A 14,038-nucleotide genomic window follows, 5' to 3' on the forward strand; every position below is an offset into this window, starting at 1 on the left:
GAGACAAAGAGACCCCTTCCACACTCCAGCCTGTTGCCTGCTGGGACTTCCCCCACAGAGCTCACTCTGGCCCAGATACAAGAGCTGCAGATCTCACTGCTGTTCTGCAGGACTTGAGGCAAGGATCAGTGCCCTCCACAGCTGGACACCTGCCATGGCCCCCAGAACTGGCCATCCTATTAGCTGATCATCAAGCTTGGAACTGGGAGTGTATTGCTTTTGGATGCCCAGTGCCACTCCTGAGGTATTGGTGCCAAGGTCCCAGGAAAGGGGCCAAGATGAGTCACCTTTTAAGCAAGTCTGAGGAGTTAGGCTACCCCCAAACAAACCCAGTGTCTCCTCAGCACCTGAGGTACTGGGCAGAGGATTACACCCAGTGTCAACCAGCCAATCAGAATCTCTGAGAGTGATATGCTTTCATTTATTTTACACATAAGAAACTATGTCTCAGAGCATGTGATCTGGGGTCACAGAGAAAGTTATAAACAACCAGCCCAGGCTGCAGGTGGTGGATGCCATCCTTTTCAGCCCTGGAGGAGGAATTGAAGGGCTTAGTGGGAGGGAAGAGCCCACTCCTGCAGGTTGTTCTCTGACCTCCAGTGCTACACATGTACCATGGCAAGTGACCTTCCCTCTAAATAAATAAATGTTAAAAAAAAAATTGTTTTGAAGGCTTTGAAAGAGGCCCAGTGGGTAAAGGCTCCTGTTGCCAAGCCTGACATTCTGACCAATCACCAGGACCCACGAGGCAGAAAGAATCAACTGTGGCAAATTGTCCTCTGACCTTCACACACACACACACACACACACACACACACACACACACACACACACACACCATAGCTTGAGCACAAAGCCCACACACATGCACACTAATAAACAAATAAACCTATAATAAATTATAACTGAATATAATTAAACCAACTTCTCATATTATGATGTATATATGACATTTATGAAAGAGATGGGTATATGAGAGAGAGACAGAGACAGAGAGAGAGAAAGAGAGAGAGAGAGAATAAATACCAATCTTACTAGTCAGGACTGGCCTCTGAGCTTGCAGGCTTCTTACTTGCTTGGCTCCTGAGCCTCCTTTAGGGTTACCATACGTATATCCCATTAGGGTATCCGTGGTGGAAACGGGCCTTGTGACTGGAGCTGAGGGAAAGCTCTGTGGGAGTCGGATGTGTTGCATGTACACCACGCACATGTGATAATGGAAGACGTATACATCCTTTAACCTGCCAGTTTCTAAGGCCCGAACCGCATCCTCCGGCACACAGTAGAACTCCCTTAACTTTCTGGATATCTGCCTACCTTTTCCATAGGATTCCATCATACTCAGCCCTCACCAGCTGTGGCCTACCTAGCTCTCTTACTGTCATCAGACCGTATACAGGTTCCAGGCTTGGCTTCCCTCCTCCCAAGCTGTAGAGCCAGCCATCCAAGCCCACACATCTATGGGATGAACTCGGTGGGGGATTTTTCTGGGGCGAGGGGAGGTGTAGGGACTTCGAGTGGGCTTAGTGAGTAAGACGAGGCCCCAGACTGGTGACACCAGGTTGGGGCTGGAAAGCGCATGCACGCAGGGTCCCACCCACACAGGTGTGTGCAAGTCGATCCGGTGCCCACAGCTACACTCCTGACGTCAACTCAGCCTGCACCACGACAACAATGCCGACAGCCTGACGCTCTTTGAACGTTGCAGGGCGAGGACCCAAATACGCCCGGTCGGTCCCGGGACTCTCCTTAGGGTCTGGCGTGACGTCACAGTCTCGAATTCGTTCCTGTGAAGCTCCATGCCAGCTGGTTCCGGCCGCGATCTGGTGCTGAGGCTCCGCGGGTCCCTCTGCGAATCCAGCCGCGCTGCCGCAGTGCCACCCAGCGGCCATTCCGGGAACTGTGGCCGACGCCTCCCGAGGTTCCCCGGTTGGCTCGCGAGCACTTCCCCTGCCCCTCCCCCGTTTCCTAGCTGCGCTCGGGGGCGCGGGGTGCTCCTACCTCCTGGCTGTGCCCGGAAGGGCGTGGCGCGGCGTGGCGCTGGGCTGTGACCCCCGTGGTTTCACTTCTGGATCCCGCTCCGCTGGGGCCGGGAGAGGAGGACCTGGGTGGGGGCGGCAAGGGCGGTACCTGCGGGCTGGCGGGGTCTGGCGCTTGGGACCCCTGGGGTGTCACGCAACCCACGACTTCCTGCGCTCCCCACCGCCCCTAGGCTCCACTCCGCTGTCCCCAGATCTGTTGCGTGTCCGCAGCGGCCACCGCCCCGTCGGGGATGCGAGACCCCCGAGAGGCGCAGAGCGGCGTGGGCGGCAGGAGGGGAGAGCTGTGAAGCCGCAGGCCCTGGGTTAAGCTGCTGGCGGCTGGGACGCCGGGTCGTTTCTCAGAAATGTAGCTGGCCCTTCCCTCACCCCCCTGGGCTGGCTCTCCCACCTCGTCCCTTCCCGCCCCCGTCCCTCCCACCCCCACCCCGGGTCACTGCGTTGTCTCTCCCAGGTTCCCTGACTCGGGAGTCTCTGTCCACCCTGAGAAGGTTATAGAGCACTCCAGCAGCCACATTCAGAGCCTCCCATAGTTTGTACAGGTGAAGATGCAGGAGCCTGGTACCTCTCTGCCCTTGCTTCTTTGGCCCACAATCTTACAAACAGTTGAGAAAATGACGTCTTGGGAGAATCCCAGGACACACCTCTCACCTCCTGCACCCACCCGCTAGGGGCCCTAAGGTGAAGAGAAGGGCCTGGGAACCGGAGTTCCTATCCCTGGGTTTGCTTTTGTTGTTAGAGGATAGGCCTGGTGTCTACTAGTGCAACGGGGCTGAAGTCCAGTCCCAACCCACAGAAACCTGAACGATTCATGGACTCTAGGGAAAATTAAGGTCCAGAAAGGGGAGGTCTGGAGGTCCCCAGTTGTGAAGCTGAGACTTGTCACCAGAATGAGTACTGGCACCAAGTTGTCCTGAGCCTTGCTCAGCTTTTCCCCAACACACAGAGGAGCTCAGCAAGAAAGGCTGAGAATGTAATTCCAGTGGGGGTGGGATGGGGCTTGAGTTGGTGATGGGACAAACTTGGGGGCGGGGAGGTAGCACCTGCCACCCCCCATCCATCTGCCTTCCCCAGGGCTGTGGTTTATTTGACTAGGCTGCTCTTTTGGGCCATGGGGCAGAGGGGAGGGGCAGTTGATGGGGAAAAAAGTAATTCTGGGGCTTCCTGCCCCCTCACTCCTGGGTAGAGGGTGGGGGCCGGTTATGTCACTCACAAGCTCTCTAACCTCCATTCTTTCCACCGCGACCTTTTTTCCTTGTGTATGTGCTTATTATATATATGGGGGGGTGCTCTGTTATTGGGGGCAGGGAGACGGCTGCATACTTCACAGGTCAGGACAGAGTTAAAAACAAAACCGCAGCAAACTCAACACCCGTGTCCTTCAGGGACTTTCCATGACACCTTCCTTCCTCCTTCCCCCCCAAGCCAAGGAGTACCTCCCTAGAGGGCCTCCCCAGCCCAGGTGCAGTGGCTTTTGGCTTTTATGCAAACAACCGTCTGCCTGGGAATGCTCCAGGGGCAGAATTTATGGCCTGGGTGGGACATCTCACTTCACTATCCCCCTCAGGCCATTCCTGGTAGTCTGGAGCTCTGGTGTCTAATGCCCCTAAGGGGTTTTTTAAGGATGAATTTCAGGGAAGGGTACTTGGTCCTTTGCCTCTGTATCCTCAGGAGAGGCAGTTGCCTGCAGGTGGAGGTTTGTATCCTCCAGCCTTGCAGGTGGCCTGGGGTGTGGAGTGATGGGGGGGGGGGTTGGCTGCAGGTGTGAGGTGACCTCTCTTTCTGGGCCACCATCCCTCTAAAGCAACACTGGTCACTAGAGCTAGGGATGTAAAGTGTCCTTAGGCTGGGGAAAAAATGCTGCCTCCCTCCCAAAGTGTTCAAGACCCCCTGTCTTCCTCTTCTTCCCCCAGCTCCTTTTCCTTGGGAGGGAGTGGGCTTGGGACGCCACAAACACGCGGCTGGTTAACTAAGGGAAGGCTGCTTTTGAGTGATTTATGCTAAAATACATGGGCGGGCTGGCCCACCATTCCCATCTCCTGCTGTGGGAGGATTTGCTGGAAGTCCTCAAAGCAAAAGGGAGGAAGATGCTGCAATAGAGTTGTGGGAGTAGGGCACCCCACCACCAGCCCGCTCAAGGGCTGCAGAAGCCTCAAGACAGGGTGAGGGGGATATGTGCTTCCAACCTTTTGACATTGTGACAAGATGTTATCACCTACAAAGTTCACATCCAAGAATTGCACACGCTAATTAAACAAAATCTCAGTGTTTAAGTTTATGGCTTACGTGTTGGGGTGCACTCATAGTTATCCTTGTCCATACGTGATCCAGGCTTTTGAGTGAGTTTACATGAAACTGGCAGAAGACCAGACTTCTCATTCTCCTCCAGTTGTCTTGGTGTAAATATCAGGTAAACAAGACAAGGCTGTGTCACTTGTTTGGGAGTTCCCCATACCCCACTTCACCTTAGTTTAAGTCCGCAAGTATCTACAGACTGTATGTAACTTGTCTGAGTTTAATAAATTACAACGCAAGGTTCTCCCCGCTTCAGAGATCCACGGCTGCAAACAGCCAAGGCTTGCTTACCTGCCGATCTCCTGACCCTCCCTCTGCTGGAGAGGAGGATGGTGAAGCCTGGAATAAAAGGGCTGACTCTTCTGAGGTTGCTGATCCTGCTGTGTCCAGATCTTTGTCTGCTGGAATCCCCAGTGAGTTTTAAGACAGGACATTTGCATCCAGAACTCTGCTGAGGCCTCAGGGACCAGCAGGGCATGGTAGACAGGCTCAGCAATGTGTCTGGGAACTTTACTGACTCCAGTGGACTTCTGTGAAAATTCCACTAACTTTGATACTTTGGCTTTAAGGAAAAAAAAAAAAAAAAAAGACAAAATGATGGAAATAGTCCCCAAGGCAGAATGAAATCCCTCTGTTTTCTGACAACCACGGTGACAAATGATAAGCATGCAACGGGACTAATTTTAAACACACCAGGATTTTATTTTATTTTATTTTTTTATTTATCAGTGTCAAAATCAAACACAGTAAAGAAAACTTGACAATATCAGCAAGCTGTTTCATATAGAAGAAGATGCATTCTTTCTGTTCTGGCAAGGTTAGTACAGCTTCACTCAAAGTGAACTTTGGACAAACTTTATGAGGTGGGGAGTTTCTAACAGTGCAGTGCTCCCAATGGTGGGATTCAGGTCAAACTCCAGAGCAGGGGATGCGTCTGAGAAACACAGGCAAGGGGGAAAGGCCAATAGCATAGGCCTTGTGGCAACTTCTGGGTGAGGGTTCCCTGAGCCCCAAACCACCTTTTGTCCCTCCCTCATTGCTCTGCAGACGAGGGTCATCCACAGACCACACGTGTGGTGGCTTTGACAACCAGAAATTAAAAATAAGCTATGGTTTTTTCCAGTAGCCAAAACGATCCTTCCCCGGTGCTCACAGACTGAGAACCTGAACATAGAAAACCACAGTCTGGGTGAAGACATGTCTGCTTCTAAAATGACCTGCTAATTCTTTGCAACCCACAGTAATTTGGTTTCCGTAAATCCACAGAGGCAGGCCCACCAGGAAGAACCTTGCCTGCTAGCCTGGAAACATCCTCATATCGATGAGTCCTTGGCAGCCACATCAGTCATGTTTAAAGGCTGTCCCGTCTCCCTAACAGGTTAAAATGTGTGTGTCTTTTGAGGGAGGCAGAGAAACAAAGCTATGTTTGAGACAAGGTCAGGAGGTCCAGTCTGGGCTTCCGGGGATGGCTCACTGGAGTGATGGAGGGTGAGGACCCTATGGGAAAACTCTAAGACTAGGAAGGCTAATGGCTGTGTTCTCACAGCCAGGGAGGGAACAAAACTATGCTACTGTCCTGGTGAAAGGCCATTGAGTGTTCTATATGGATCACTCACATGGGCTCCAAGGCCAGCATATTCTCTAGCCTTGTGCAACACAATGATAAACGGTTAGGCATTAGTGGCCTCCCTCCATAGTGGAACTGGCCCTAATAACCAGACACAGAATTTACAGCAGAAAATTTATAACTAGACAGCATGATACCCCTCCCCCAAAGCAACTTTACTTTGTAGACAAGACTACAGCAAACCTCACAGCACCCTGGAAGGTAGATATCATTATGACCTTACATTTTTAATCAAAACATTAATGTTCCAATTTTGGATAATAGCTGGCATGATATCAATTAGTAAGACAGTCCACAGCTGGAATGTTTAGAGGAAACAGCGCATCCAACTTCTTCAAAAAGTGCAAACACCTGTTTAGCGTATGGATCGATGGCTTGGGTTATGGAGGTTACAGCTTGGGTAAGACAGAGGCAGTCTTACATTCTGAGCTCACCCTAAGCCAAAGCCCACACCCATCTTCTAGGCCCTTCCAAGTCCATTGTCCTTAGAGCCAGGGGTTCCCATCCCTGAATTCACTGATCATTCCCAAGGCCAGTCAGTCCTGCCATCTTAGGAAACAGTCCTAGGACCGCCTGGATTCAGCCTTTGGTTTCAGATAAAGAATGTAGATTCCCCATCATGTTGCCCAAAACACTGTCTATTGAGATTTCCTGTCTGTCTAAAATAGGGTCTTTATCCTTTGAGACATGACAGTGTATATTGTTCATCTGCTGAGGTTCTTGGTGCTGATTTTTAGGTTAAAACAAAAAACAAAAACAAAACTCACCCCTCTTTTTCCTTCCTGAGTGCAGAAGTCTTAATTCAAGGCTCCTGCTCCTTGAAGATGCACAAGCTTTTATAAGTCAGAACTGTCACATTTTCCCAAACTTTACTAGAGACCAGCATATCTTTCAGTGGGGTGGGGCACACCTTAGAGTGAGGACTATGGACCAACTTTATGGTCTTCCTGCCTGTCCTGGTATGTTTCAAAAGTATGATTTCTCTCTCATTCTCTTTTTCTCTTCCAGCTGACTTAGAAACCAGGGCCCCATTCATGCTAGCAGTAGGCAAGAAGCATTCTTGCACTGAGCTATACCCTAGCCTGGGAGTAAGGTTTGTCCCCTTGCAGCACACTACCCTTCACATTTAGTAAGGGGGACAAAGAAGCCAAGGAGAACAGTGATGTGGATCAACTTGGAAAACTTCTATGCCAATATGACATTTGTTAGTTATGTAACATTTCTATTAGTAAGATTTCGTGTTTTAAAATAGTCCTCTTTGCAAAAGACACCTGGGGCCATTTTCTTCAGGGGGGTGTGTGTGTGAGAGAGACAACCGAAGTCTTAAGCACATAAAAGGGGAGACATTTTGTCGTGGATGAACCCAGAAGCAAAGTCAGGAAAGGCTGAGAACAAGGCTAGCTGGCTTGTCGGTGCCCGCCTGGGCACTGGTTCTTTGGGGAACTGATTTAAGGCATATGGAGATCAGTGCATTTTCCCTCTTCTGTGGTAATGATGGGAGGGGGTGATTGGAAGGATGCTTACACTGAGTTCTGTGCAGCACTTCAAATCTTAGCTAAGAGTGTCTCCATTTCTACTCTTTCCACCCTTACCCCAACTCTGTCACCTTGGCTGCAATGGAACTTCTTGTGGGTTTAGCTGGTCCCCAGTTTGCAGCCCCCTTGGGTGTGTGGTTGGAGCCTGCTTCTAAGAGGGCTGGTGGGAAAGGAAGGAAAGACTCACAGGGTTCATGGAGGGGGGAGGGGAGCTTTGTGAGAAAGCTGAAGCTACCCCAGGACTTTACAGTCCCATAGAGGATGCAAATCCCTACCCCTTCTCACTTCAGCCCCCACCTCCATCAAGGGGGCCCTTGAGTAGCAGAAGGATCACATGCACTGGTGGTGCTAACCAGTGCATTAACCACGGCACCCCACCAGGCTCAATATCTACACTCAAGGTCTTCAAGCTCCTGTAGGACCCCTGCTGAGGCTCAGCCTGACTCCATGAAGTGTGCAAGTCACTCAGAAAGTGGCCTCAGGAGATAGAAGTCATTCAGCAAGTCCACGCCCACAGGACAGGGTCTGATCTGTGGAGGTTTCTGGGCTGGTAGAATGGTAGTTCACCATCTTGACAAAGTGTGTGTTTGTGTGTGTGTGTTTGTGTGTGTGTGTGTGTCTGTGTGTGTGTGTCTGTGTGTGTGTGTATGTGTAGCTGACTTAACAGCTCTCTGGTGGAAATGCCCATTTCTGCATCTTTTCCTTCTAGTCCTTGCTTTCCAACTCCCTCCCTCCCGTTGTGCCCCCTACCCCCACCAAGTCAACAGGATGTGAGCTATCTCAAGCATAGAATAGGCAGATCCTCTTTCACAATGGGCACAGACAATGTGGCAAAGCTCAGATCCAACTCTGCTGAGATGCAGTGGTGTGCTGAAGACGCCCGGCCCTTTGGCTGAAGCCTCAAGCACACAGAGCTGTTGCCATGGAATTTCATGCCCACCCTCTTCCCTATTTCCCTGAGACAAACACCATGCTACAAAGCAGGCTAAGCCATTTGAGTGTCTGAGGTGGAACATTTTAATTACTGGCATTGCATAAGTAAATGAGTTGAGTGAGAGCCCAATCCATAAGCCCTTTAGAAGGAAATGCTAATCTACCAGGAATTCGGGATCCTTGGCTGTGGCGGAGATGTTCATAAAGCTAGCTCTTAATTTGTAAATAGGCTCCATGGAGCTGTCCCTGTAAGCAGAACTTATTTTCCCTAACACAAGTTCTTAAAAAGGAAAGAAAAAAAGATCCTTTGCAAGCAGCTGTAGATGCCAGTTTGTGTGCACATTTTGGCAAGACCAGATCACCTTCCTGTTCTCTGTCCCTCCTCAGGCTCTCCTCATGTTCATGACTCAGTGGCTGAAGGAAAAACTTAATGCACTTACATTTCCACACCAAAGACATATGAAGTCCATTTCCATGTGCGGTCCCTTCTGCCTGATGCCCACACGTCAGGAGGTTTAAAAATAACCTGTGGTTACTGAATAATCGTGTATCAAAACTGTGAGGGACCATCAAGAAGGTCTAAATCCAACTCTTATTTTATGGTTGAGGAAATTTAGCCTTTAGAGTTAAATGATTTGTACAAAAGCACATCACACACTAATTAGTAGCAGATACAAGCTTAGCACACTCGTTTTGTGACCTCTATCCCAGGTCGCCTTGATGTCTTGGTGTCTTTGTGTGTGGTGACAAAGCTGGCTGGTCCATCTACAGAATGAGCGAGACTTCCAAGACTCTCATGGAGTGTGGCAGTTCCAATTTAAGAGAGCAAAATCCCCAAACGCTGGTGGTGATCATGTCTAACCCCAGCACTTGATAGACTGAGGCAGAAGGATCGGAGCAGCTGGCAGTGAGCTTGAGGCCCATCTAGGCAGCAGGAGAGCCTGTTTGTTTTTTTGTTTTTTAAATAAAGCCACACGTGTCTAAGCTGACCTTGCAGCACCCTGGTCAGAACATCTATGGTTCCCATCCCTGATCTCACTCCTGTGGGGTGAGGGATGCTGAGCGGTACATTCTGGGTCCTCTGTGCATGTGCACGTGTGAAATCACTTTCAAATGTTCTTTGGGTTTTCAACCAGCACTCCACTAAGGTGACAAGGACTACCAACCCATGTGTTCCTACACACTCTGCCAATCTTTCTTTTCCCCCCTTTTCTCTCTTTCCCATTTGTGCCCCAGTGCTGGGGGTTGAACTTGGCAAACACTGTACCACTAAGCTATGCCCCTGGCCTGCTCTGCCAATCTGTCAGAGGATACCACCACCCCTCAGTGGATGACTCTTGGGTGTCAGTGACACTCAGTTTTTAAAAGCATTAGTTCCTCTGGTGTAGAATTTCCTTCCAGACAGCTGGCCTCAGGTTTTCCCTGGTGATGGGCAGGTGAAGCAGAAGGGTCATCAGATGGCTTCTGTTCAGTTTTGCTTGTGTGATAGGACGTGAACTGAAGCTCTGAGAATAGGCTCTTCCATTACTGGCAGGAGGTACTTAACTTGATGGCTGTCTCTTTCTTACTGTTAGGCTGGGAAGGGAGGGAGGAGATTAGGTTCTAACCCTTCTGGCTTGTGCTAGTGCCCAAGGGCAAGGGCAGCTGGTCAGCTCTTCCACTGTGTGGATCTGGGCATAGGATCAAAAGACTTTTCCACATATGGCTGCTATGTCCCAGCGAATGTCTCCTGCAGCCCACCGAGGACTGTTCCAGTTGGCAACAAGCTCCAGCGGATGGCTGTCTATTGCTACAAAAGATAATGAACCAAATACTTTTTTGGCTTTTAAACCCCATCAAATTCAACTGATGGGAAAGGAAGGTTTCACAAAGTAACATGGTGGCTCTGCGAACAGTTTCTGGATGAAGACAGCGTTTCCCTGACTGCTTGTGAGAATATGACTGAGTGCTAACATAACTGGGCAGGACTGTGGGTTTGAGTTCAGTCTACTGGGTAAGGCTATATCATCAGAGTGTGAGCTCAGAGACTGACGCTCACTTCAACATGGCTCTGTGTTCTCCTCTGGCGATGTGAGAGGAGAACTCGTAGCGATCGTGGCTTCGGTATCCACACATGTTACACTCGAAAGGGTCACGGAAGCCATGGCACCCCATGTGGATGGTAAACATCACATAATCTAGGAAGAGGACATGACAGTGGTCACACCGAAACACATCCATCACCTCCCCTTCTTTGCTGATCACTTTGATGGAGTCTCTCAGGCAGATGGGAGGGGGCTTCAGGAGTTCAAAGGAGCGGGGAATCTCCTTCAGAAGGGGCATCCCATTGCGGGCCTGGGGAAGGACCATGTGGCTCTGCTGGTAGACATGATTCTGGCGGTCCTCGTGGTTGCTGTCGGTGTCTGTAGAGTCGTGGGCACTATTATTGGGGGACAGACCTCGTTCAGAAGGCAAGCTCTTCTCTGGCAAGAGGATTCTTTTCTTCTCCAGCTCCTGTGGGGCCCCATTGGGCACATCGGCCCGGGTGAGTGCTGTAGGGTACATGCTGCTGATGACTGGGACCATCTCAGAGGTGGGAGCAGGGGGAGTTTGGACTAAGGGGCGAAGAGCTTCAGCCCCAAGATAGCTGATGGCATTATTGATGGCTTGGTCCATCATTCGGGTCTGCATCATCTCACTCTCCTTCTCGTACATGTAGCTGGGATTGTAGCTGATATCAAAGCAGTGGCGCTTCTCACCTGGGACGAGTAAGAGGCAAGGGTTACAGAGAGCGGGGACAGTTGTTTTCCAGAGCCCTCCAGAAGTGAGGAAGGGCACAGCCTTGGTGGGGGGTGCTCCACTGCACAGGGAGATCGTCTCCGGAGGTGCCGTCCACCGGCCGCATAAGCGAATTGTCAAAATTAAGACGGGGCAGAAAGATGCCACTAGGTGAAGCCACGCTGTGAGGAGTGGCTGCTGGAGAAAGGGGGAGGGGCACAGGAAGCAAAGACAAGCAGGAATGGGTGGGCTGCCACTGAGCAGGGACCCAGGGCCTCCTCACGCTCATGGCAGCACTTCTAAAACGTTGCCACCTTCCAAACTGTTATGCGTGGTGGCACATGCCTGTAGTCCCAGCACTTGGAAGGCAGAGGCAGGTGGATCTCTGTGAGTTCGAGGCCAGCCTGGCCTACAGAGTTCCAGGACAGCCAGAGCTGTTACACAGAGAAACCCTGTCTCAAAAAACCAAACTTATTCAGCCTGTAATATTAGGTACTGCAAAGAGTAGGGGTTTCAGTGATTAGCCTCAGCAACTTGCAGCTTGGCTCTCTCCTAACTTATTTTATCCCCTCCCCCTACATTTTTTTTTTTTTTTTTTTTAAGATAGGCAGGGTTTTGTGTATCCCAGACTAGCCTTGAACTCAAAATACAGCTGAAGATGACCTTGAACCCTCTTGATGCCTCCACTTTTCAAATGCTGAGAGAACAGGCAGACACCACCAAGCCTGGTCCTGGGGATGCAACTCTGGGGCTTTGTACATTCTAGGCACACCCTCCATCGATCGACTGACACCCCAGTCCTAGGAAAGACACTTAAACAACCTCTACCCATTTCTTAAAGTATTGCTTTTGGGGAGTGGATGGAGGCTTGTTTGTAATTGTTTTAAGACAGGGTCTCTCTCTGTGTAGCCCAGAGTGCCCTTTAACTCATTATCCCCTCCTCAGCCTCCTAAGTGCTAAGATGAGAAGCTGGGGGTGAATCCACCACGCCTGCCACTTGGCATTGATCTTTGATTGACAGATGTATCCTTGTTACATCTGGATCCTTAGTTCTCATTGCACACCTAGTGGAAGAAATTTTCTTGTGGTCACCCTCTCCACTCTCCTGTCAAACGGCTGAGAAACTCTGAAAACAGCAGGAAAGAGAAGGAGGCCCTCTGGCCCTGGAGCAGGTAGGGCGCCATCAGCGGTGGTGGCTTCCACACACTGTGGCACTGTGGCACATGGCACGTGGCACGGGAAGGGACGGCAGAGTGTGGGAGATGGGATGGTACTGCATGGGGTTCCTTAGTCCCCATGTTAACGTTTGCTGTGCTGTGTCCTTCTGTAACATTCCCTGGGCATTCCTGGGTTGCAAGTTTGTCAGGGCTCACAGAGAAGGGTCCAGAAAGCAAAGAAATAGCACCCTAAGAAAACACAGAGATCAGGGGACACACTGCCTCCATTCTAGCAGGACAGAAACAAGATGTTTAGGCAAAAACAAAACAAAACAACAGCATAAAACAAACAAACAAACAGACACCCAAAACTGGAGCTAAACTATGGTGTGGATTTTCTGGAAGGACTTTATCTACGAAGGCGTGTGATTTTATTCTAAATGCCCCATTTGAGGTTTGAATCAGGGAGGACCTCATATTCTGTTTAAAAAAAAAAAGAGGGTTGGGGATGCATTGTTGCCAGTTTTCCGGACTCTTTCCTTCTACCAGGTCCTCTACCTCACCCAGCCTTAGTAAGAGAGGAGGTGCCTAGTCTCATTGCATCTCGATAGGCTGTGACTGGATGATATCCACGGGAGGCCTGCCCTTTTCTGAAGAGAAACCGAGGATAGTGCATGGAAGTGGGGGAGAGGAAGGAGGGGAAAGTTGGGATATAAAAACAGATTTAAAAGGGGAGTATTATAAGATCTCATATAAGCAAAGGGAGACCTTTTGGTATCGACTGTATATTTCAACATTAAGGGGACGTAAAAATTTCAGAAGAACTCTGGGCAAGAAATGAATTCTTGGAAAAATCTAACTCTTGAGGAGGGTCTTGATGAACTGGCAGGATCTGGATTGTTCTGTCTGAGGGAGAAGATGAAGGCTGAAAGAACATGGGCAGCAAGACAGAGCTGTAGAAAGAAAGGGTTTCTCAAACGCCACACAGCCTCACACTGTAATGCCCACACACCGGGGTAGCTTCGGTGGTGAGACATGCTTTCGTCATAGTTTGGACTGGCTTAATCCTGGTTCCATCGGCTACTAGCAGTGTGCCCTTGTGTGAAATGAACAGCCAGTCCTCACAGGGCCACTGGAAAGCACCGAGGACAGTGCCAGCACACACACACACACACACACACACACACACACACACACACACACACACACGCCAGCATTCCCTCCCTCCCTCCCGGGCGCCCCCTCCCTCCCTCCCTCCCTTCCTTCTTTTCTTCCCTCTCTCCTTCCTTCCTTTCCTCCTTCCTTCCTTCCTCACTTTAGTTATTTGCTTCGTGTGTGTGTGGAGGGGGCATATGTGTGCCCAGGCATGTTTGTTGAGGTCAAAGGACAACTTGTAGGTGTCTACCATGTGGGACCTCAGCTTAGAACTCGGGTTGCCAAGCTTGACATCAAGTACCCTCATCTGCTGAGCCATCTTACTGGCCCTAGTACTTACTCTCTTCACTTCTAGGTAAGTTGTATCCCATATTGTGGGAAAGAAAGGTCTGAAGGAAAAAGCAAAAAGAAAGAGCTAGGCCTATGACCCCAGCTACTCCCGAGGCTGTCTGGGCTACAGAGGGAGTTCAAGACCAGCCTGGGAGACTTGTGAATCTTTTGTCAAGACAGGTCTGGGGATATAGCTCAATGATAGAGTGC

At 50.2% G+C, this 14,038-nt stretch overlaps 1 protein-coding gene across 1 annotated transcript in view; it reads right to left on the minus strand.

Annotated features, from left to right (window-relative positions):
* Nucleotides 1-8,211: 8,211 nt before the first annotated feature.
* Nucleotides 8,212-14,038, minus strand: part of Ikzf3 (IKAROS family zinc finger 3) — an 86,839-nt gene continuing 81,012 nt past the window's right edge. Inside the window, exon 8 of the mRNA XM_051175831.1 lies at nucleotides 8,212-11,167. Coding sequence (XP_051031788.1) covers nucleotides 10,464-11,167 — 704 coding nt within the window. The 3' untranslated portion in view covers nucleotides 8,212-10,463. The remainder of the gene's footprint in view (nucleotides 11,168-14,038) is intronic.

This window comes from Phodopus roborovskii, unplaced genomic scaffold (genome assembly GCF_943737965.1).
Source record: "Phodopus roborovskii unplaced genomic scaffold, PHOROB, whole genome shotgun sequence".
Taxonomy (NCBI): Eukaryota; Metazoa; Chordata; class Mammalia; order Rodentia; family Cricetidae; genus Phodopus; species Phodopus roborovskii.